The following is a 23,245-nucleotide window of genomic DNA, read 5'->3' as shown; positions in this document are numbered from 1 at the left end:
ATTGGATTCTATGATATGTTTACCGCGTAACATGATAAGTAAGGATGATGCATGGTCCAAACTATTCCTTTTTAAAACCGTGTTAATGCAACTAGTAATTTGCATCACTTTTTGCCAAAATTGGAGCAACTTTAACTTTTGACCCCTGTACAAACTGACACTGACCTTTGTCACCATTCTTGCTGTTTTTATCCCATAACTCCATAGAATTCAGTTACAGACCATCCAAACTATATCTTTTTGGAATCTTTATGATCAGGCAAATAATGTGGCATAGGTTTCAATATGATTGGAGCATCTTTTAATTTTGACTCTTGTGTAATTCTTCAATTGACCTCTACCTGAGCGCCAACTGAAAATTCAAGTGACCAATCTGTTTTTTCAAAAGAGGATTGTCTGAGGACTATTTCTACTGAATTTGATGCTTTTATCACCATTTGCAGGATCCTGCTCTAAATATTCTCTTATCTGCTGCATTCATAGGTAAAAACACAAACTAATGATCAAAGACAGAATTTCTCAAACCTGACTTTCTTATATTTAATTTTTCATTCTTTTTGAGGATCAGGACTGAAAAGCCCTTATATATGAAGAAGAAGCTATATGGAGTAAGAGTACATTTCATGGTACAGTTACACAGTATCATGTGCAACAAATATGTTTTAATATTTATTCAACATTGCATTGTGCTTTTACATGCAGAGTCTGCCCAAAGTGGTCTGCTGGGAATCTGCTTTTTCACTCAGGATGTTTTACAGTTTGTCCAAAGTAGGAAGTAGGTTTATGATCACTGTCCACTTGCCCAACATTTCAGTGTGGACAGATGAAACCGAAGGACCCCCCTGCCCACACACACACTTTCAATACTGTAACTGCCAAATATAAGGCTGCCTGCTACACAACATTAAACAAGACAAATTTAGCAATCCTCAAATGAGTCTCTGGAAACTGCATTCAGAAACACATCAAGGGCAGAAACAGACACTAAGGATGTCAACACATCTCATGTTAAAGTCTTTTAGGAGCAGACAGAATCCTATGGTGTATGCCAGGCAGGCAGAGGTGGAACGAAGTCACCAGCAAGTCACTCTCAAGTCATGAATTGGCAAGTCTTGAGTCAAGTCACAAGTCAAGTCTCAAGTCATAATGACCACCAATTGTTTGCAGGCTGACTTGAGACTTGACTTGAGACTTGGCGATTCATGACTTGATAATGACTTGACAGTGACTTCGTCCCACCTCTGATGTCAGGTGACAGTTGTGGTTGGTATACAGAAAATGTAAACTAATTGAACTTTCTTTTGAAAATAGCCAGTTTCACCTCGTTGTCTTCAGCCTGTATTTTCTGAAGTGACTGATTTGCATGTACACATCTGCACAATGAGCTACAAAGACGCGTTGTTTTCTGTTCTCTGCATTTTTATGACTTTATTTTGGTTGATTAAGTGCAAGATTTTCCTCATGCATCACATCATGAATCAACATGTTTTTTTTCTGCTCCAGAAAAAGAACTGTGTGTGGTTTTATGCTGAGAACAAGAAGCATACATTTTTGAAACAGTGTCAGAAGTCTCATTCTCCTTGAAGGATGAAGCAGCAAAATGCACCCGGCTGCAGGGAGCAGAACTCTGACTAAAGAAGCAATTTAAAGCAGGAGATTGAAACCACAAGTTAAAGAGGTTAAGCACTGAAAGTAAAGGACTGGAATTTTTTGGTTTCTGCTTTTATGTGATTCCTGAGTTGTCTATATGCTTGTCTACATGTCAGAGAAATGACACGTGTGTGTGTGTTTGTTTATTTGTTTTTTTTTTTTTTTTGGGGGGGGGGGGGGGTATGAATTATAGTCCACATAACAACAACAGGTCACAAATGCCATGAATGTGATGATTTGAGGCAGAGGCGTCAGGTATCCTCAGGAACTGCTGCAACCTGTTACCACGCGTTATGATTAATGGCACCTGTTGTTGGAGAATCATCAGGAACCATTACACACGGTCAAGAATAATGTTCCATGCTATTGCGCGTAACAGCGCATCGTTATGTTCTGTCACGTTGTGAATGAGGCGAATTGTCTACACACACACACACACCCATATTCATCCATCAGCTGCTGAACAATTCAGATCACTCCAGTTTGCTCCTCAAAATCCACAGCAGAAGAACTTTGTGACTGCATGCTTAGTTGGGCAGGAAGAGACGGAGAGAGCCAGATGTGTGGCTCCACGTGACTCTTGTCTCGCGCGTTTTCGCAAACATCAGGCACAGCAGCAGCAGCAGGTGGAACACCTGCAGGAGCGCACTGATGAGCACTGGAATGAAACTTTTAGCTGACTTGGCATCACTGTCTTTCTTCATCATACTGCAGCAATGAAAGTGAATGCGGTACAGCAGGGTTTAATTGTGCGCAAGTCAGAGAAGAACGCAGTCACGCTCTATTAAGGATCACCACTCATCAATACAGATCAACACGCTCAGTTGCGACGTCCACAACATGAGGCAAAATGAGGGTGGTGTGTGACATTCTTGGAAAATTTTTTGACAGCCAACAACATGTTCCATGAAAATCATGAATATCACGCACCAACACGCAATATTAAGAAACCTATTCAGATGCGTTAAGTCATGTTAAGAATGCCAGGGATGTGCCAAGAATGATCCAAATATGACATTTGTAACATGCCTATGTGTAAATGCAGCATAACAGTATTATGTGTTCATGTCAGTATTGCAAAAGTTCCGAAACAAATACCTCTTCCTTGGTATACTTGACTGATGTGTTATGTCACCTGTACAGTTGCATTCATGTGTTGTTATGCAGCAGATGTTAAACCAGATGCACTATTGTTTGCAGTGAGAGCATGATGAAAACCTCCGTTATCCTAGGGTGAGAGCTGCAGCAGCACACTGTGATGGTAACATGTTGTAGAAAGTTTAAAATTTTCAACTCTTTCTGCCTGCTGCAAGAACACAGACAAACCAAATGCTGTTACATTTAACGATGGACATTACATTAAACAAAGAGAGGCTATTTCAATGCTCAACACTCAGGAATGTGTGATGAAATCAAGCTATAATATCACAAAAATGTGACTTTTTAAGCAACAATTAGAGCCAGATCTTCCTGTTTCAATGTAACATTTCCAATTGTTAAACTATTCCATTTCAATTAAATTAAATTAATTTCATTTATATAGTGCCAAATCCCAACAAAACTGCCTCAAGGTGCTTCACATGAGTAAGGTCTAACCTTATCAACCCCTACAGCAAGCACACAGGTGGCTTAACTAGAGAAGTCTTGTGGCATTAACTCAGTAATGGCTAAGTTGAAAAAACTTTTTTTTTAAAAATCTATGCAAATTGTTACATCAATTTTTCTCATTGAGACAGCAGTTCCTTTTTTTTACAGTAATGAAAAACTCCCTCTGATGATAATGAGGAAGAAAACTCAAGCAGACCAGGCTCAGAGGGGTGACCCACTGCTTAGGCCATCTAACAGTTACAAGGTTTTTACAAAGCTGAAGAAACTGAAAACAGGAAATCAAAGCAACATCAAAAACCAGATGCAATTGTTGAGATGAGCATGTAAGCATTTACGCCCCAGGCAGTGGGTCATACAGCGCCCCCAGGGGTACAGGGCCACATTCCTGTATCATGCCGTCAGTGGGCCCGTCACTGCGGCAAAATTTATTCCAAATGCAGCGTGCAGTGTGCTGCATCAGCTTCAGGCATGGCATCAGTCCAGCGCCCTGTGGTGTGCACTCTTGTGCAACGTTGTTGGTACCTTGGACAAAGAGAAAAAGACCAGAATCAGTCAGCCAGAAAAACTACACCTAAGGTATGAGCTCACCAGCAGTAAATCGGCAGGAAATCAGAGAGAATACTAAGGTGGTCGCCGGCCGCGAGCCCTAAGCCCTATTGTATTATCCTTTAATTAAATATTATTCAATTAAATATTGTTGTCTGATTAACACTGTGAAATCATCATCATCACACATCATCATCTACTGTCTGCCATTTCAGACGACAGTGTTTCTGCTGTAACAACCTTTATGACTTTTTCTACTGTCAAAAAGGGGTTGCATGGACTCGTCGATCTTACTGACACCTAATGATACTTTAAGCTTGACCGAACTCTTAGATCAGTCACTGAACATGTGATTATGACTACACCGAGGGCAGTAATGCTGTGAAAATGCAATCCCAGGCTGGGTTCAAGCAGATTGTTCACAAACGTTTGCAAAATCACCTACTCTGGTTGGTCAGAATCGCAAAAATTTGTAAATGTTCTGTGCTTACCTTTACACACTTCCACTTTTTGCTACATCACACATGCGCATGAGACGATCCAACCAGGGATGCAAACGTCATTGGGATGTGTCCGTGTGTCTTTGGCGCAGTGGTGAGCACAGCTAACTGAAAACTTAACTTTGTTAATTAACTTAGCTAAGTTAATTTTTATAACGCTAAACCGCTAAAAAAATTAACAGACATTACTGCTAACATGCTACTGGCTACTGATAAGACAGTTTCAAGTTTAAGCACCCAGGGGCTGCTGGGTAAATTCAAAGGTCAAGTCACATAACCCGCGCATTCTCAGGATCACAAACACAAAACAAACATACAAAAAAATAAATAAAAAAATAAAATAAAACGCCAAACACTGTCATCATCTTTATCAAACGCAGTGTATCGCAGTATTAATAGTCACAGTTTATCTATGTATTATATTTAGAAACATGTGACAGGAACAGCTCACTCGTGTTGCGTTCAACACGACTGGTAAAATCTATACCTCACCCGATGCGTTGAGCTTCCCCACCAAAGAAAACACACATAAGTTTTGTCTTTACATAAAAATACAGCAATAAGTGTCTTTTCACTTAAAAAAAAATAAAGATTTGTATGTACATGCTGTCTTTAAAGCAGAACACCATCACCAGATCACGGGAAGCCCATCTCGACGGGGGAGATACACTCAACACACCAACTGTCGATTTATACTATGGGAGCTCATCGCAACAGAACACCGGCCTGACTGCTGCAGACACACAACAGACAGGAACTAACATGTATGATTTTAGGGTTTACAAATGTTTCTGACCGTTTAACTTTACCCACTATACCAGCAAAAAAAAAAAAAAAAAAAAATGTTAGTGGACTGAAAGTTAGCGGAACTAAATTTAGAGGAAGCTAACTGGTCTGCTGATGGTTTTAAAAGTTAGCTGAAAAGCTCATCCACTGACGAAAACTTAGCTTTGCTAATTAGCAGTTAGCGGAATAGTGGAACTATGCCCACCACTGGTTTGGTGCATGAACAGCAGACAGCATGGACAGCAGCTTTTGTTATTCACTCTCAGATCATTACAACAGAGGAAAAAAGTGCAGGCTAAAGCATGGATTTGCAGATGACTGGAAGGATGGAAAGGATGATATTTCAAGCTGCAATCTTTTTTAAAATGGATCCAGGCGTCTTTTGTTTCCTTGGGGAAAGTTGCATACGTGACAAAATGGGTTTTGTATGAGTTTAATTTTCCTTTTTCTCAACATTTCAGACTTTTTTTTTTACAGTTAAATCAAATTTGTAACATAAAAGTGTGGTTGTTGCTGCTGACTTGTTTCTAATGGACTTTATTTATATAAATGGTAAATGGACTGCATTTATATAGCGCTTTTCCATCTGCATCAGACGCTTTACACATCAATGCCTCACATTCACTCCGATGTCAGGTTGCTGCCATGCAAGGCGTCCACTACACACTGGGAGCAAATAGGGGATTAAGGACCTTGCTCAAGGGCCTTTAGTGATTTTCCGGTCAGGTTGGGATTTGAACTGAGGATCCTCTGGTCTCAAGTCCAACGCTTAACCACTAGACCATCATCTCCCCATATAGCGCTTATATAGCACTTTTCCATCTGCATCAGAAGCTAAAAGTGCTTTACAATTATGCCTCGCATTCACACACACACTGATGTCAGGGGCACTCAGTACACACTGGGAGCAACCAGGGGATAAAGGTTTAGGTCCCTTAGTGATTTTCCAGGCTGGCTGGGTTTTGAACTGAGGATCCCCTGGTCTGAAGCCCAACGCATAACCACTAGACCATCACCTCTGCCCCCCCAATGGTTTCTCTTGAAGATATGCATTAAATTTTTGAAGATACAGATTACAAAGTATTACCTTCTCCCATGGTTTTACTAATTGCTGATGATGCCATGAGCAGTTAATTGACCTCAACTTGACTTTTGTGACATTAATGTCGACTTTTAAAAATTATGAAGCCATGAAACCCCAACTTTGACATGTGAATGCAGTATTAATCATTTGGAATGCTAATAAAAATCTGACTCACTGTGCTTTAGGATTGTGAATTATTATTCATCACAAAGCCACAGTATAATAAGGTAACAATGTTTAAAAACCATCTGCCTTTTTAGCACTGTGGTAACACGATTGTTAGGAAATGCGTTCAAGCTGTAAATCAGAGTGATTGTATATATGAGTAGGTTCAAACAATGGAGCAGGACAAGAAGCAGAAGAATTTGTCAGTTTCAGAACCAAATAAACAAATCTGTAACACTAATATGGATAAAGGCCAAATTCGTTTATGAGGATTCAGAGGAATAATTTGTGACATGACTTCACATTAATGTCATTGTTATTTAGTGTTATTTATTCATTGTCATTTACTATATTGTCATCATTTTCCTTTTAACCATATGTGGGAGACGGCTGTGCAATAGAGGTATGTGCAATATGGATATGTGTATTAGGGATATGTGCAATATGCATGAACCATCTATGCAAGATTGTTGTGCAAAAGGGGTGTGTGCAATATTGGTGTGTGTATAGAGTTATGTAATTATGCCATGGCAGCTTTATTTGTGCAGCTCTTGGAGTCCAAGACAAATTTCCCAGAAGGGACAATAAAGTGTATTGTATCGTATCATCAGTGGTGGGCACAGCTAACCAAAAAGTTAGCTTTGATAACAGCTAATCAGCTAAATGAAAAATGATCTTTTATAAAGCTAAACCAATAAACCACCCAAAAATTTATCGGAAGCTACAGCTAACCGATAACTTTCAGTATTGTTTTTACCTCTATCTATTTTTAAAAATTCAATTTGTAATATTTTACAGGACCATTGCATATGTTTTTAATAATGTATATCTTAATTCTTAACATTTTCTGTTTCATTGTTGTTGTTTTTCCAGTTGTTTTACTGTATGTTTTTCACTGATGTATGTGGGGACTGTGAATCTCTGTTTTTCTCTTCTGTCGTTGTGCTGCCTCTTGACCAGGTCATCATTGTAAATGAGAAAGTGTTCTCAATTGACTTACCTGGTAAAACATTGAATAAAAAAAAAGTATTGCTTCCAATACACTTACAACTACTAACAAGCTGATTTTAAGTTTTAATACCACGATCACATCAAAGGTGACCACAGACCCAAACAATGAGTCGGCACTTCTGTCATTGTACACCCTGCTCACTGCATATTTTGCAGCAGTGAAGCAATTGAGAGGAGCTAAGCTCGTGCATGCACGCACCAAACCATTATTCCTTGACAGAATACAACTGTGGCAGTGAGGCAGAGGTCTTAGAAAATAAAGCAGTTTTGAGTTATGGTTTTGATTTTAAATCAACTATTCCGGATAGAAGAACTCCATTAATGCCAATTCTGTCATTTGTACAAAGTTAAAATATAACACATATCTTTCAATTTTAAATACTGCACTAATTCTGAAATTTTGTAACAAACACAGACAGATGCCAAAGGGATTATGGGTAAATGAGCCCCCGCTGACGCTGATTGGTTAACTCATTCATTCTATGTAAAAACCAACACGTTAATGTGAGGTGTGTATGTTGGTATTTACATATAAATGTACTTTTGTAAAATATGCCTTTTTTTATTTGGAAAAAAAGGCATTTGCAAAAAGCCAATAAGTCAAGTTGTGATTTGACAACCGTCTGATATAACCGGGGTCAAAATAAATAGAACACTGCCATCTACTGGCGTCCAGATGCTCATACTGCCATGAACACTACTGGCCAGTAGATGGCAGTAGAGACTGTGAAAACGTGCCAAAGCAAAATTCCAGATAATCCGTGTCTGTTACGTTTAAGATGCATGGAATTTAATAAACGCAAACTGAATTTCAGACATCTTATATATATTACTCTGGAACAAAGATGACAGACAGTGTTTGACATAAGCAGGACTCTAAAGAGCAAACAGGAATCGATTGCAGTGATTTCAATTGCAAATAATGGAGAAGCAACCTGAGATTCTTCTGGCATTGTTACATAAAATAAACACAATAATAATGTCTATAAATCCAGAGAATATATTCACAAGAGTTTTAGGCACAATATACAAAGAGTTTAATGCTGTTGTCCGTGTGGAGCCTGATCAGAGCGTCTCAAATGCATTTCTCTTGTCGTTCCCGAACCCCATCCTGACCAGGTCCGCATAATCACGGGTACACCGAAATCAAAAGTCTATAACTGCTTTATTATATGGTAAACACAAAAATTGGGAGCTTGTCAAACATACTAAAACTGAAAAATCAATCTCAAGTTTCAACTCTTTATTATTACTGTCTTACTGCACCAACTGACATCCCATCGATCGACTGGAGATGCCTGTTAAGTCCGTGATGAAGAGTCATCAGGCTTGTTTTCTTATAAAGTTCGCCATTCGCCTGTCTAGCTTCCGAGTAAAATTGACCGAGTACTCCGTCAAGCATCCGTCTGTCATAATTTTCAAAGTTGGGCACATGTCCCTTTTCAGTGATGTACTTGTGAAACAGGATGGCTGCTGACTGTGTATTTCTACGGGTGTTCTTTGCATCTTTTTTGTGTAAAATTTGTTTTAAGTCAGCGTCACTAACAGACGCAAACCTGTCTTCTGCCATCTTGTCAACAAACAGACAGCCAAAGTAGGTAGTGTATCGCATTATCTGATTGGTTGTTATCGATAGAAGGCGTTGCTCGATTAGCTAGCGCTACGCTGCACACGAGGTGTACTCGTTTCACTCGCGCGGTCTACTCGGCTCCACCAGCTGTCAACTCGGCATATGGTACAGCTCAGAAAGTGGCGAATGGGCCAATCAGAAGTTGGCAAAATCCCATACCATATAATAAAACTGATTATAGACTTTATAAATGTTTGTAACTGTTAAGCTTTGTTCACCACGCCTGTAAAAATATGGTAGCGGTTTAAAATTTATCGGACCAAAATTTATCGGAAGATAATTAGTCCGCTGATGGTTTTCAAAGTTATCTGAAAAGCTAATCGGATAATGACAACATTAGCTTTGATAATTACTGGTTAGCGGAACCGTACCCACCACTGCGTATCGTATTGTATTTCACAGATAACACTACAAGATTCTGTCACAGTTGAGTGAAAGCCCAGAGTGGCGTGGCTACCAAACCTTTACTATCACACTCCCCTTTGGAGGCCAGAAAATACACAAAAACCAGGCTCCTTCAACCAACACACAAAACACCATCTCAGATCTTGAATCATACCAAGGACCCCAGAATAACAAGCAGGCCAAGGTGATGTTTACTGAAGAAACCACTTTGCATGTGATGTGAACATCTGAAAAACATTACAGTGTGCCCAAAATGTCACACTCACAAAAAAACCCACACCTCACACAAAAGTGCAGAGAAACCCCCAAAAGAGAGACGATTCATCCTATTCTCAATATGATGGATGTTTGCTTCATGAATATCACTTGGTTTTTATCTTCACTGTCAAAACATATACCCACCTTTTACTTCATATGCTTTTTTGTGTCAAAATCAATCTCGACAACCTGTCATCATCGCCTTGATAGCAAACATCAAAGCCATCTTTGTAGTTGTTACAACATGAGTCACAGGCACTTTTTGTCAGGCTTCACACTTTTAAACAGTTGTTGGTACCCATAGCAGTGGTTCCTCATTAGCTCTGCCACAATGCCATCATCAGGGGGTTTGTACTCCACTTAGGAAGCACTGGACCATAGTAAGACAAACATTCATTACAAATTACAAAACTTTGTGTGAAGGTTGTTTATTGAAATTCATCTCAGCCACGAGAACAAAGTCTGAATCAAAGTCAAGAAGGTAAGAGAAAATATTTTCCTTGGATCTCTGAATTTCATCTGATTATCTTAAAATCATCTTTGCAGCAACGTAACATATTCATCTTGTTCTCTTGTCACAGCAGACTTGCTTCTGCAAATATTTCTGAACTGAACAATGAGCTTTTCACAATGCCAATATTATAATATTTACTTACAGGACGTCCTTGATCTCCTTGGGGCCCTGGTGTCCCACTTGGTCCTAGAGCTCCTGGTGCTCCTGGAGCGCCCTGACAGAAAGACAAAGTGACAGAAAGATAAGCAGCCAGCCAATGAGAAAGAAAGAAAAAGCTATTTTGGCATGAAGATCTATCAAAGAGATGATGCATAGAACATTGAGAACCTTACAATGGGTCCAGGAGGTCCTGCTCGACCCTGTGGTCCAATATTGCCCGGTAGCCCCTATGACAGATGAAGGGAAAGTACACTCACTCTTAAATATGAAGTGTGTGTTCCTAATTGTAGGTTGGTCTTTAATTTGTACAGTCTCATTCTAAATTGCCTGAGAATTTTGTGGTAATTCTTCAGACTAAACTGACTTAATCTGTGCACAGTTATACAGCGAGCATGCATGTGGTATTACACAGGTTGTTGGGGGGGGAGGGGGCTCAGTTGTGTATTTCTTAAGATGGTCAAAGATCATACTTTTAACCTTGACCTCTAATCAAACATTTTTGTCAGATTTTTCTTTTCTTTTTTTTTTTTTTTAACTTTCAGCACAAATATAGTGGGTTTATACATTGTGCATTTAATATGTCTCATGGTGCATCAAGTATGACTGACCTGACTCCTCCATTATCTCTTAATGTGCCCTCTTTGCCTATATTTAAGTTAAGGCATCAGTAAGAACCTGTAGCTTTCCTTTTCGAAGCACATTAAAGCCAGGGACAGTTATACAGTATAAGAGTGTCTTCTCAATGAACAGAAGATGATGAAGTAAATCCAATGTAGGTCTTAATGTAGGACTGAGTAACTAATAGTTACTCAGTACTAATTACTCAGTAACTATTAGTTACTTTGCTGAGTACGCTATCTTTAAAGTAACTTTTCAAAGTAACTGTGGCAACACTGGTGTACAATTTAGTTGGTGATTTCTCAGTTCATACTCTGTACTGGTCACACTTTATTTAGGTGTAGTTTCGTAGCTAAAAATGAACAAATGTCCCACTAGTGTCAGACACTATACTCATTCTGCCATCCCCACAGATGGAACTCTGGAATTTCAGTTCCTCTGAATCTTGTCATACACTTTTATCTCTGAAATTCTTCCAACTGAGCAGAAAACGTCCCCTAAAAGCCTCTTTAACAATACACTGACTGTGCTGCTGATGTAGTGGGACACAATTTAGCCTATTGTCGCATATATGCTACAATATTTGACTCAAATATGCAACATACCAAATTGACCAGTATGCCTGTTGTCGCATATTTGCAACATACCAGTATTATTATTATAACATTATAACATAAATTATTACCAAAATACCAAAATTACTATTTATTTTTTGTGCAAAAGTGAAATTAATAATCTCAACATTATTTACCATCTACTTAAAGGCAAAAACACACACAAAACATTTTTTTTTATATACAGCTATATAAATTCAGGCATTAAGGCTGCTGTCTTGGCCAGGTCACTCTTGGAAAAGAGATGTCAATCTCAATGAGTTTTTTACCTGGGTAAATAAAGGAAAAAAAAAAAAAAATAAGGGGTTAATGGTAACATTACACACATATACTCTGCGACATGATAATCATTCTTAAACTCTGACAAAGGAGTCTGGCTCATGAAAATGTATCAGTGCTGTAATGTTTTAGAAACCATGCAGCCACAGGTCTATGACCTGACCTTCTGTGCACATGCGGAGAAATTAAATGAAATCAAATTCATATTTTTGTGCATGTCCACACCGCCAAACACAGTGTTCTCTCTTCATAACCTCTTAAGACTGGATTCTTCATGTTCACTTTTCTTTGCCAAGAAGGGGTTTGGCTGTTTATATACATTTCAATGACATTATACCCACTTAGATTTGGGATCATATATACAGCCTGGTGAACGTCTCTACGACTCTATTTTGGTACACAACAGACGATACAAACTAATGGCTAATATGTATAAACAGCTCAACGCATCACAACCAAGTAAATGAAGATTCATTTTCAAATTCTGTTTATATTTATAGTACTGCAATTAGTTATAATCTATTATCTCCATCACTGTCAAATGAACAGCACAAGCAGGAATTGCTGTTGCCTTTGACTGAGATCAGCATTCAATACATTTCTTCATGAATGCTTTCAATGCATCTGAATGGGTGTGTGTGGGGGGGTGGAAACATCCATGTGTGACACTGCAGCTAATTCCGCTTGCTGTATGATATGGAAAGTAAATCAATAATACAATACAAAAGATCCATTGGAGCATGTTTTTATTACAATACTTTCAAGTCTAAAATGGATGAAATATTTGTCACATCTTTATGAAATATGGATATAATCAGCTGTGCAAAGGGAATGTTCATGTAAGGCCTGAAAGCAACACTGTTGTCACATGTCACTGCATCCATCACACTATGGAATTGCTTGAGGTCCTGGATGGCAATGACGCAGACAAACAACTGGTCCAATCTCTACTTCTCAAAGGTAACCATCTATCTGCTACAGCCAGGTGAAACATAGGTGTTCCCTTGGCCTTTTCCAGCCATTGGGATCCTCAACATTGGCCAAATGGCCAAAATGTCCCTACTAATGATCCCTCGCAAAGCCAGTGATACTCCTCATCTGAATCTATGTAAGTAATCATTTATTTGGCACAAAGTCATTCCAGTGGCCGAGTACCAAAGACGCAGAGCTCTCAAGTCTCACACATTTGGAGGGGGACTCACGCTTTAAAGCGGTCTTGTCAGATCTCACGCATTCAACTTGGGACTCAACATGTCATGCTCTCATGCTAATGCATGACATTTTCCAACATTTCACTGCTGTGACCTGCAAGACAAGATTCGGTGGAAAATAACTCCTGGAGTGTATCTCAACTTGAGAGCTCTGAAGATGTTCAGCTGTCACCTTAGGCACCTGATTAGCATCTACGTTTCACAACCTTACAGTAACCTAAGAAGCTCCAGAACCCAGATGACTTGGACCTTCATTCTTCTGCAAAGTAGAAGCAAAGTCCAGAAAAGCAATGTGAACTAGGATGTTAGTCTTGATTCAGGTCAATCACAAACCCATACACTCCGATTCCTCACTCAGTTCTGAAATTAGGGTATCCATTGATTCTGCAGAGATCACACTTGAGGTCAGTAAAAATTTCCTCACAAACAAATGCACCTAAACTGCTGTTTTTCCCATAAGAGACTATAGTTCCTGCTTCATAGAAACTGCGCTTGTCCCTATTTACAACAGTATCCGCATACGTACATGATAGTGAATAGGTTGCATCTCCTACATATAAATGTCTGGATTCAGTAAACTGTAACTCACTTTTCTTCATCTCAACATTAAAACCGTCAGACTGTCAAGTGGTTCAAAGCATCAAAACTTCTTTTTTTTTTTTTTTTTACTGTTTTAGTTCAGATACAGTTGTATTGATTTTCTGAAATGTTTATCCTACTTAGGCATGAGAGACTAAAGCTTATCCCAGCAGGACTAGTGGAGCAGTGGGTACATCCTGAACAATCCTGATGGAAAGCAGCTTACAGAATTTAATACGATAAACCAAAACAGTGTCACTTCATGCTTTCTAAGCCTTTGGAAAGTTCACGAACTGCAAACGTATGTGGCACATTTGGGAGTGCCTTAAAGGAAAGCACGTGATGAGCCCGACAACTACGTGCGGCTCCGTCTGAAAACTGCCACTGTGGGGGAAGAGCATCTGGAAAGCAGGTAGCCAGCACAGAGACCACAAATGGATTATGTGAAATGTCTCTCACCTTGCCAAAAGCGAGGCCAGGACTAAACCCCCTGTTATCATATTATGCTTTTGGATGAAAGTGCCTGTTTCTGTTTTCAGACACATTACGCTCTGGCTGTGGTTCTGTTTTGATATTTACAGCTCAGCTGGGTCATGTAAGGCCTGATTCCAGCAACGGTTTCACTGACAGACATCTGGTATCACAGAACCTTTCTGAATGGGATCTCGTCATGTTGTAAAGTTGGTCATTCTATGCTGTTTTCTACAAGCAGGGACAACATGTATGGTTTTATGATCAGAAATAGAACCACACGGTCAACATTTTGGAAATAGCCCTGTAAGGACAGGCACACAGTGGGATGTTCACTAAGTGGTAAAACACTCTTAAAAGTAGGACAAATATTTTCACAGATTTGTAAATCTTTGGCATATAATCCTGAAATAATCTGTCAAAAAGTCATTGGTCATAGAGATTTTGACATTCAGTTCATCATTTAAGTTACTTATCACAAAAAGTCATTACACCTTTTACAATTTGCTGCTTTTGTTGTATGCTACACAAAACATATTTTTTTCTAATAATTTATGGGCCAAATTATTAGTCCAACCCACTGATCCAAAATCATTCAGATCAGTGTTCCTGCAGAGCAGAAGCTCGGAAAACGTGGGGAATACGCATTATTTTTTGGATCTGTAGATTTTCCAGCTCACACTTCAAGCACAGTGCTCAGTTCAGTGGGCTCACGGCAGCACAGTAAACAGACGGCGGACACTTTCTCTTCAACTCCTGATATTTGTGAGAGATTCTTTCCGTGTTTGGATCCAGAAGTGCACTGAGCCTGCAGCAAGCTGTCTCTACCAACACACGTGCAGCTGCATTTTCTCCACTCACACAGTGGGCTCCAACTTAAAATGTTCCGTCTGGTTAAAGTGGAGGAGGGAGGGGACAAGGAATGGCCAAAGGCAAGCTGTTTAGATCTGAGTTCCTGGTACTTTGGTGCGAAATCTAGTGGCATTAAATTGTTTATAGGACCTTTAAAGCACCAGCAATCAAGTAATTTTTTGAGAAATCAATGCGTACTCATTAAGTTTAGAACATTTTTCCATGTTTTGTCTTTTCTACACCTTCTTTTGTATTAAATTTGTGTGCTTGCCATGTTATACCATATGCAGTCTAACTTTCAAATATGTTCTTCTCTTCAGTGATTTGCAATGTAATATGCAATATCTGAAAATTGTGAAAAGTTCTGTATATGTCACTGAAAGGAGGTTATAGTTAATGAAAAATAAATAACTGCAGCAACATCTACCAAACATCACATACTAGATTATGAACAACAATTTGTTTCCCTTTACTTTTTTTTTTTAGGTATTCTTTGTGTTTGATTTTTATCTCTACAGGCTGAATAATAATAGTACCTATCATTTTTCAAAACCCCCTTCAGCAGAGTGTAAACATATTTTTTGTACATCTCACTGTAATTCAAACAGTGAAACATTTTATTGTATGTGTATCAGAATGACAATGCTTCTCTATTTGAAAGTATGTCACAAATAACCACTATAACACAGTGTGCCACTTAACAGCAATGATGTAGAATAAATCTTACCCGTGCTCCTGGGGGGCCGCCTCTGCCAGGTGAGCCGGGGCTTCCAGGAACACCCTAAACAAAATACAAACACTTTAACTCGCTGTCCCATCAGTAACTGTACATACACTGTAGCAGGTCATTGGACATTTAATGAAGATATAAAATGCAGTAATTAAAACTCTTATGTGAACTTCAGGTGATGGTCAAGAAAATGGAATTGCTGTTTCCAAAAATAATTCTGGAAATAGACATTGCAGATTGAGTACAAGGTCTGTTAGAAAAGTATCCGACCTTTTTATTTTTTTTCAAAAACCTGATGGATTTGAATCACGTGTGCTTGCATGAGCAAACCTTGAACCTTCGTGCGCATGCGTGATTTTTTTCACGCCTGTCGGTTGCATCATTTGCTTGCAAGCAGCCTTTGTGTGAGGATGGGTGTAGTCTCTTGTCGTTTTTTCTTTGCAAGGAAATGGCGGAACGACTGGAGCAGCGCAACTGCATCAAATTTTGCCAGAAACTGGGCGACAGCCAGGTGGAAACCATTTAGATTATTCAGACAGCTTTCGGTGATGATCCTATGGGCATCACACAGATTAAGGAGCGGTACAACCGGTTTAGAGACGTCCACACAACGGTGGAGCACGCGCCGCGCTCCGATCGGCATCAACACGCTGAAATGACCGGATCATTTCCAAAGTGAACGCTGTGGTGATGTGGGACCGTCGCGTGACTATCCGAGAAATTGCGGAAGAGGTGGACATCAGTACTTTTTCGGCACATTCCACTGTGACAGACGATTTTGCCATGAAAAGAGTTGCAGCAAAATTCATCAGCACGAAGCTGATGGCGCAGCAACAGTGCCTTCGTGTTGAAGTCTCACAGGACATGTTGGGACATGCCCAGCTCATCAACAATTCGGAAGATTCAGACGGCTTTCGGTGGCTTTTCAGTCGTGTGACTATCCGAGAAATTGTGGACAAGCTGGACATGTCAGGGCATGTCCTGTGAGACTTCATCACGGAGGCGCTGTTGCTGCGCCATCAGCTTCGTGCCGATGAATTTCGCCGCCACTCTTTTCATGGCAAAATCTTCTTTCACAGTGGAATGTGCCGAAAAAGTGCTGATGTCCACCTCTTCCGCAATTTCTTGGATAATCACACGATGGTCCCACATCACCACAGCGTTCACTTTGGAAATGATCCGGTCGTTTCAGCGTGTTGATGCCAACCGGAGCGTGGCTCGCTCACCACCGTTGTGTGGACGTCTTTAAACCGGTTGTACTGCTCCTTAATCTGTGTGATGCCCAGAGGATCATCACTGAAAGCTGTCTGAATAATCTGAATGGTTTCCACCTGGCTGTCGGCCAGTTTGTGGCAAAATTTGATGCAGTCGCGCTGCTCCAGTCGTTCCACCATTTCCTTGCAAAGAAAAAACAACGAGAGACGACACCCATCCTCACACAAAGGCTGCTTACAAGCAAATGACGCAACCGACAGGTGTGAAAAAAATCACGCATGTGCACGAAGGTTCAAGGTTGGCTCATGCAAGCACACATGATTCAAATCCATCAGTTTTTTTCAAAAAAATAAAAAGGGCAGATACTTTTCTAACAGACCTCGTATATTACCTCTCAACCCATGGTACCTACTGGTAGCTTACCTTGGACCTATAGCTCCAAAATCAACAGTGTTATTGAAATTGGACTACGTAATATACATACAAAGTTTGGTAACAATCAAGTAAGCACAGGAGAAGTTATTATGCACACAAGCAATTGTTGATCAAAAAAACTTGTTAGTTGTTTAGTTTGATTCATTTCCAGCATGCAGTGAGGAGAAATGATGCATTGCTAAACCAGAGAACTGGTTATCATAACTTCTTTTAAGAAGTTCCTCACTTTCTACCTCCTGCATTATAGGAAATATGGACTGTGTTTGACCTTGACTTTCTTTCCCAAAATCATTTAACAGCAACTACATTAATAACTATAGCACTTTCAGGTGCAGGTTATACGTTTCAAAGTACTTTGCATCAGCATCTGTACGTCAAATACTATAATTTAAAATATTACTGTACCCAATAGAGCGCTTCGCTCTCAGACTGCAGGCTTACTTGTAGTTCCTAGGGTTTGTAAGAGTAGAATGGGAGGCAGAGCCTTCAGCTTTCAGGCTCCTCTCCTCTGGAACCAGCTCCCAATTCAGATCAGGGAGACAGACACCCTCCCTACTTTTAAGATTAGGCTTAAAACTTTCCTTTTTGCTAAAGCTTATAGTTAGGACTGGATCAGGTGACCCTGACCATCCCTTAGTTATGCTGCTATAGACTTAGACTGCTGGGGGGTTCCCATGATGCACTGAGTGTTTCTTTCTCTTTTTGCTCTGTATGCACCACTCTGCATTTAATCATTAGTGATTGATCTCTGCTCTCTTCCACAGCATGTCTTTTCCTGATTCTCTCCCCTCAGCCCCAACCAGTCCCAGCAGAAGACTGCCCCTCCCTGAGCCTGGTTCTGCTGGAGGTTTCTTCCTGTTAAAAGGGAGTTTTTCCTTCCCACTGTCGCCAAGTGCTTGCTCACAGGGGGTCGTTTTGACCGTTGGGGTTTTTCTGTAATTATTGTATGGCTGTTGCCTTACAATATAAAGCGCCTTGGGGCAACTGTTTGTTGTGATTTGGCACTATATAAATAAAATTGATTTGATTCGATTTGAATATCAACCGTATCAACCGTCAACAAAGCAAGAATACATAAATCAGTTCAAAACCAGAGAAAAAACATGTCCTTATCCTGTATGTGGCTTCAGTTTCTGAGGAGCTGAAGAGAATCTTTGGAAAACACAGCATGCATACCTGTTTTCCCTCAAATTCATCAACACACTGCAACAGATTTTCGTAAACCCTGAGGATTAGCCTGCACATCACAAGAAGAGTAATGGTGTTTATGCTGTTCATTGCAGTGAGGAGTGTTCAGACCCCTCTACTGAAGCCACAAAATAACTACTGCACCAACACATGGCTGAGCACAGGGAGCAACACCTCAGGTCATGACTCTGTAGTTTACCCTCATCTAAATGACAAGGGAAGCACTTCTGAGGACAACAAGGTGCACACTTTGGTCAGACAGGATGGATGGTTGAGAAGGGTGGAAGAGAAGAGCTCTATAGGGGAACATCTGACACACCATCTTCCTGCGACTTATAATGCGGTTCTTTTATGGATCACCAAGAAGGTCTAGGATATTTTACATATTTGCAAAGGAGAGCACACTCAACGATTTCTGAGAGGCAAGTAAACTTTAACAACTCTCAAGAGAAACTGTTAGAATGATTTTTTTGATAAATAAATGGACCTTGTTTATTTTACAAACAACAGGGTTTATTAAGTTTCTATCATGCAAGTGACACAAAAGTGGAAGAATGTAAAGAAAGACCCATTCTGGGAGAATGCACTGGTAGAGTGATTTGTCACATCTACCAGGTGTTGAAGCTGCTTCCAGTCACACTACAGTTAAATCAACTCTAACTTACAAACTTAAGTTCAAACAACTTAATTCATTCAGGTTTTGACAAATTGTAGCACTTTTTAAATTGGTTCAAACACTCTCTTTTTTCAGTGTACACACACACACACACACACACACACACACTATATATATATATATATATATATATATATATATATATATATATATATATATATATATATATATATATATATATATATATATATAGGGCACACAATAATGTAATATATAAATATAAAATATGCCAGATCTTTCAGCCATATTTTAAGCTGTGTCTTGAATAAAGCAAATGTGGGGCTGAACCTGATTGTCGTTGTAGTGGAGCAGATAAGTATGACTTTTGGCCAGAATTGTTCATTTGGTGATACAAGCATCAGATTTGGCATGAATGTTCTTCATAAATCAGTGTTTGAGAAAAAAGTGCTGGCCACTTGAAAATCCAATATGGTGGCCAGGTAGGGGCCAATGAAGAATTACACAGGGGTCAAAATTTAAAAATGCTCCAATCATATTGAAAAGTATAACACATTGTTTGTCTGATCATAAATATAGGGGTTTAAAAAGGAATAGTTTGCACCATGTGTCATGCTTAGTTTTCACGTTACAGAGTAACATACGTCATATGCCATAGAATCCAATGTACGTCACCATTGTTTGACATTTACTCTGCAAACAAAGTATTCAACACAATCAAAACTATTCCATTTATTAATCCTTTTAGTTCAAGCAATAATTTGTACCACTTTCTACCAAAATTGGAGCAACTTTAACTTTTGACTCCTGTGCAAACTGAAACTGACCTTTCTTACCATTCTTGCTGTTTTTACCCCATAACTCCATAACATTCAGTCATAGATAGTCCAAACTATACCTTTTTGGAATCTTTGTGATCAGACACATAATCTGGTATAGCTTTCAATATGATTGTAGCATTTTTAAATTTTGACTCCTGTGTCATTCTTCATTGACCCCTACCTGGCCATCATATTGGATTTTCACGTGGCCAGCACTTTTTTCTCAAACACTGCTTTATGAAGAACGTTCATGCCAAATCTGATGCTTGTATCGCCATGTGAAGGATTGTTTCAGTTATCTGCTGCACTACTGGCAGAGTATTCCATGTGCTACTGCCCATAATAGATAGTACATTTTGAGCAAAGGCAGTTTTTCTAAATTTGATCTCGCATTCACCCCTAGCGGAGGATCTGGTGTTAATTTCATTGTTACTTTTCCTGTTAATATAGTTCCTCAGAGGAGGTGGGGCCAAATTGTGTAGTGACCTGTACACAGCACAACACATTTTAAATAGCATGAAATTCTCAAAACTTAAAAGTTTATATTTTTCTAAGATTAGACAATGATGAGAAATCTGTGTTTTTTTTTTGTCCAATATTTTTACGACTTTTTTGTACAGTTGTTCAACTGGTACATTTGTTCCTGCAAAGGACCATGTTGTAATGCAATACTCTATATGTGACAAGATCATGTAGTGTAAGTAAGATCTGGCCGCATCTATTGTAATAAACGGTCTTATCTGTTTAAAATTAGACAGATTGAATTTTACAGTGTTAGTTACCTTTTTGATATGTTTTTTGAATGTAAGATTTGGGTGTAATACCACTCCAAGATATTTGAATTGATTCACAAGAGCCAGTTCTTCCCCTTCCAAGAAAACATGGGATCTGGCTAGCTTAACTGGTCTTTTGGTGAACATCATACATACAGTTTTTTTTGGTGTTCAACAGAAGACAATTTTTATGTAGCCATTTGTGTATTTTACATAGTGCATTTGTGAGGTCTACAGATATTTTGTCACTGGGTAAAGATTACTGCATCATCTGCATACATTTGCATATTTAGTTCAGAGCACACATCGGGGAGATCATTTATATACAGAGAGAATAATAGAAGGGCTAATATTGAGCCTTGTGGAAGACCAACATAACTAGAGAGATAAGAGGATGTGGCACCATCCACAACGACACACTGCTTTCAATTCGAGAGGTAAGATTGAAACCGTTGAATAGTATCCTCTGAAAAATTAAAATGTGAAAGTTTTGCTAAGAGAGGTTGATGGTTAACTGTGTCAAATGCTTTCTTTAAGTCTAAAAATATGGCTCCTACACAGGGGTTGTTATCTAGTAGATGTTTAATCTTTTCAATAAAAAAGCAATTTGCAGTCTCTGTGCTGTGGTTAGCTCGAAACCCAAATTGCATTCCATGTAGTGACATGTGGCTTTTGTTAAGATGTTCAATTAGCTGATTCGCTATCCATTTTTCAGCGACTTTTGGCCGATAGTTGGCAGCCTGTGATTTAGGTCCAGATTTGTGGATCGGTGTCACATTAGCCTCCTTCCAGGATGATGGAAATTTCTTTTGTGTAATTGACTGATTAACTAAAAACATGATGGGTTGCACGAAGACATCGGAGTGAGCCTTTAAGAAGCTGGTGTCAATGTTGTTGACATCTTTCGCTTTGGAGTTTTTGAGTGCTGCAATAATCTTTGCTACCACAGACTCTATCGTTTGCAACTGAAAAACCAGCTGATCCTCCTTTAATGATTGAAGCAAAATCGTGAGTGGTTTAAAAAGGTTTGAGATTTCATTTATACTATCTATAAAATAATTGTTAAAAGCACTTGCTACCATCATCGGGTCCCTGATTGGAATGTTTAGTGTAAAATTAAAAGCACCTGCTTGTGGCAGAATACAGAAAAGACAAAAAGCTCTGTGTGCATTCATGTGTGTGTGTGTGTGTGTGTGCGTGCGTGCGTGTATAAGTTTAATCACGGACACACTGGGAAGAGCTGACATTTGCGGTTTGGTGTGCTTAATGGTGCCAAAATGGAAAGTTGATAGGACTAATATTTTTGGACAAATTACAGATATTAACTAACAACACTGAACAATGGACATTGCTAACTACATTCTTGTCTCACACGCCATTCCAGCAGGGGGCAGTAAATCGTCTTTACATGAAAGGTGTGAGTGTGTGGTTTTATTTAGTAAGTTCAATGTAAGTACATAATATAATTCTATATACGTTAAAAATACATGGATGACAAAAGAAAGTGAAAACATATTCCCATTGTAGTCCATTTAAAATCAAATGACAAAATAGAAGTAACAAAAATTAAAATAATAATGATAATAATAATAGTGAGTATGTGATAACAAGAACCTTATGAATTTATAAATACATTAAGATGGTAAATTAACTTAAAAAAATACATAATTAACAGGAAATAAAAGGGCTGAGTTCTTCTAAAAATTGTTGGTCTAAGGTACTAAAACCCTTCTGGACTCACATGCCATTCCAATTCATTATAGAAACTTTGCACAGTTTATTACCACCCTTGAAAAAATGTCAGCAACCTATTTTTGTAAACACGACCCAATCTAGAGCCCAAGAATCTCCATGGGCAACAAGCTAGTATTTGTGTGTGTGTGTGTGTGTGTGTGTATTCCTTTGGAAATAGTGATCAATAGGAAAATATTAATAAAATCCCTTCAATTGTGTGTTTTTACTTTGAGAGAGAGAGACACACACACACAGTCTGTAACCTTGCAGATATAGAACAGTCTTTTTAAGAGCCGGACACCCCGCTGTTGCGTCTCCTGCCCCATTTCCACTTCATCCACCTCTCTGCAGGTCAGTGCACACAGCTCGTTCCAACACACAGTCATGGATTAAGTGTTGAAGTGATTTATCTCTGCACTTCAGTATTAGTGGAGAGCTCGTAAAACAGGACAGTTAACACTGTTAAAGGGTCGACAAATTACAGGAAGGGGTCGCAGAGGACAGCAGTGCTATGATTAATGGTGCACTATTGTTTAGTGCATGAGCATTCTCCCAAGACATCGTCTGTAATATCTGCCCTGTTAGTTTCACAAGAACTTTTTTTCTGTACACACCTCAACTAGACATATATTCTAAAGAGAAAAAGCAGCACTCATTATTGAATACGATTCTTTAATGCATAGAAGCACACAAACACATGCACATGCATCCCTGTCACACCTCTGCCTTGAAGACACACCTTAAGAAATAATTTGAGCTAAAAAGCCAAAGGACT

General features: G+C 39.1%; 1 protein-coding gene across 1 annotated transcript in view; it reads right to left on the bottom strand.

Annotated features, from left to right (window-relative positions):
• Positions 1 to 23,245, bottom strand: part of LOC117514639 (collagen alpha-1(XIV) chain-like) — a 496,536-nt gene that overhangs the window by 27,074 nt on the left and 446,217 nt on the right. Inside the window, exons 40-42 of the mRNA XM_034175192.1 lie at positions 15,668 to 15,721; positions 10,490 to 10,543; positions 10,300 to 10,371 (exon numbers count right to left, since the gene is read on the bottom strand). Coding sequence (XP_034031083.1) covers positions 10,300 to 10,371; positions 10,490 to 10,543; positions 15,668 to 15,721 — 180 coding nt within the window. The remainder of the gene's footprint in view (positions 1 to 10,299; positions 10,372 to 10,489; positions 10,544 to 15,667; positions 15,722 to 23,245) is intronic.

This window comes from Thalassophryne amazonica, chromosome 7 (genome assembly GCF_902500255.1).
Source record: "Thalassophryne amazonica chromosome 7, fThaAma1.1, whole genome shotgun sequence".
In the NCBI taxonomy this organism is placed as follows: Eukaryota; Metazoa; Chordata; class Actinopteri; order Batrachoidiformes; family Batrachoididae; genus Thalassophryne; species Thalassophryne amazonica.
This window is presented reverse-complemented; position numbering and strand designations above follow the sequence as displayed.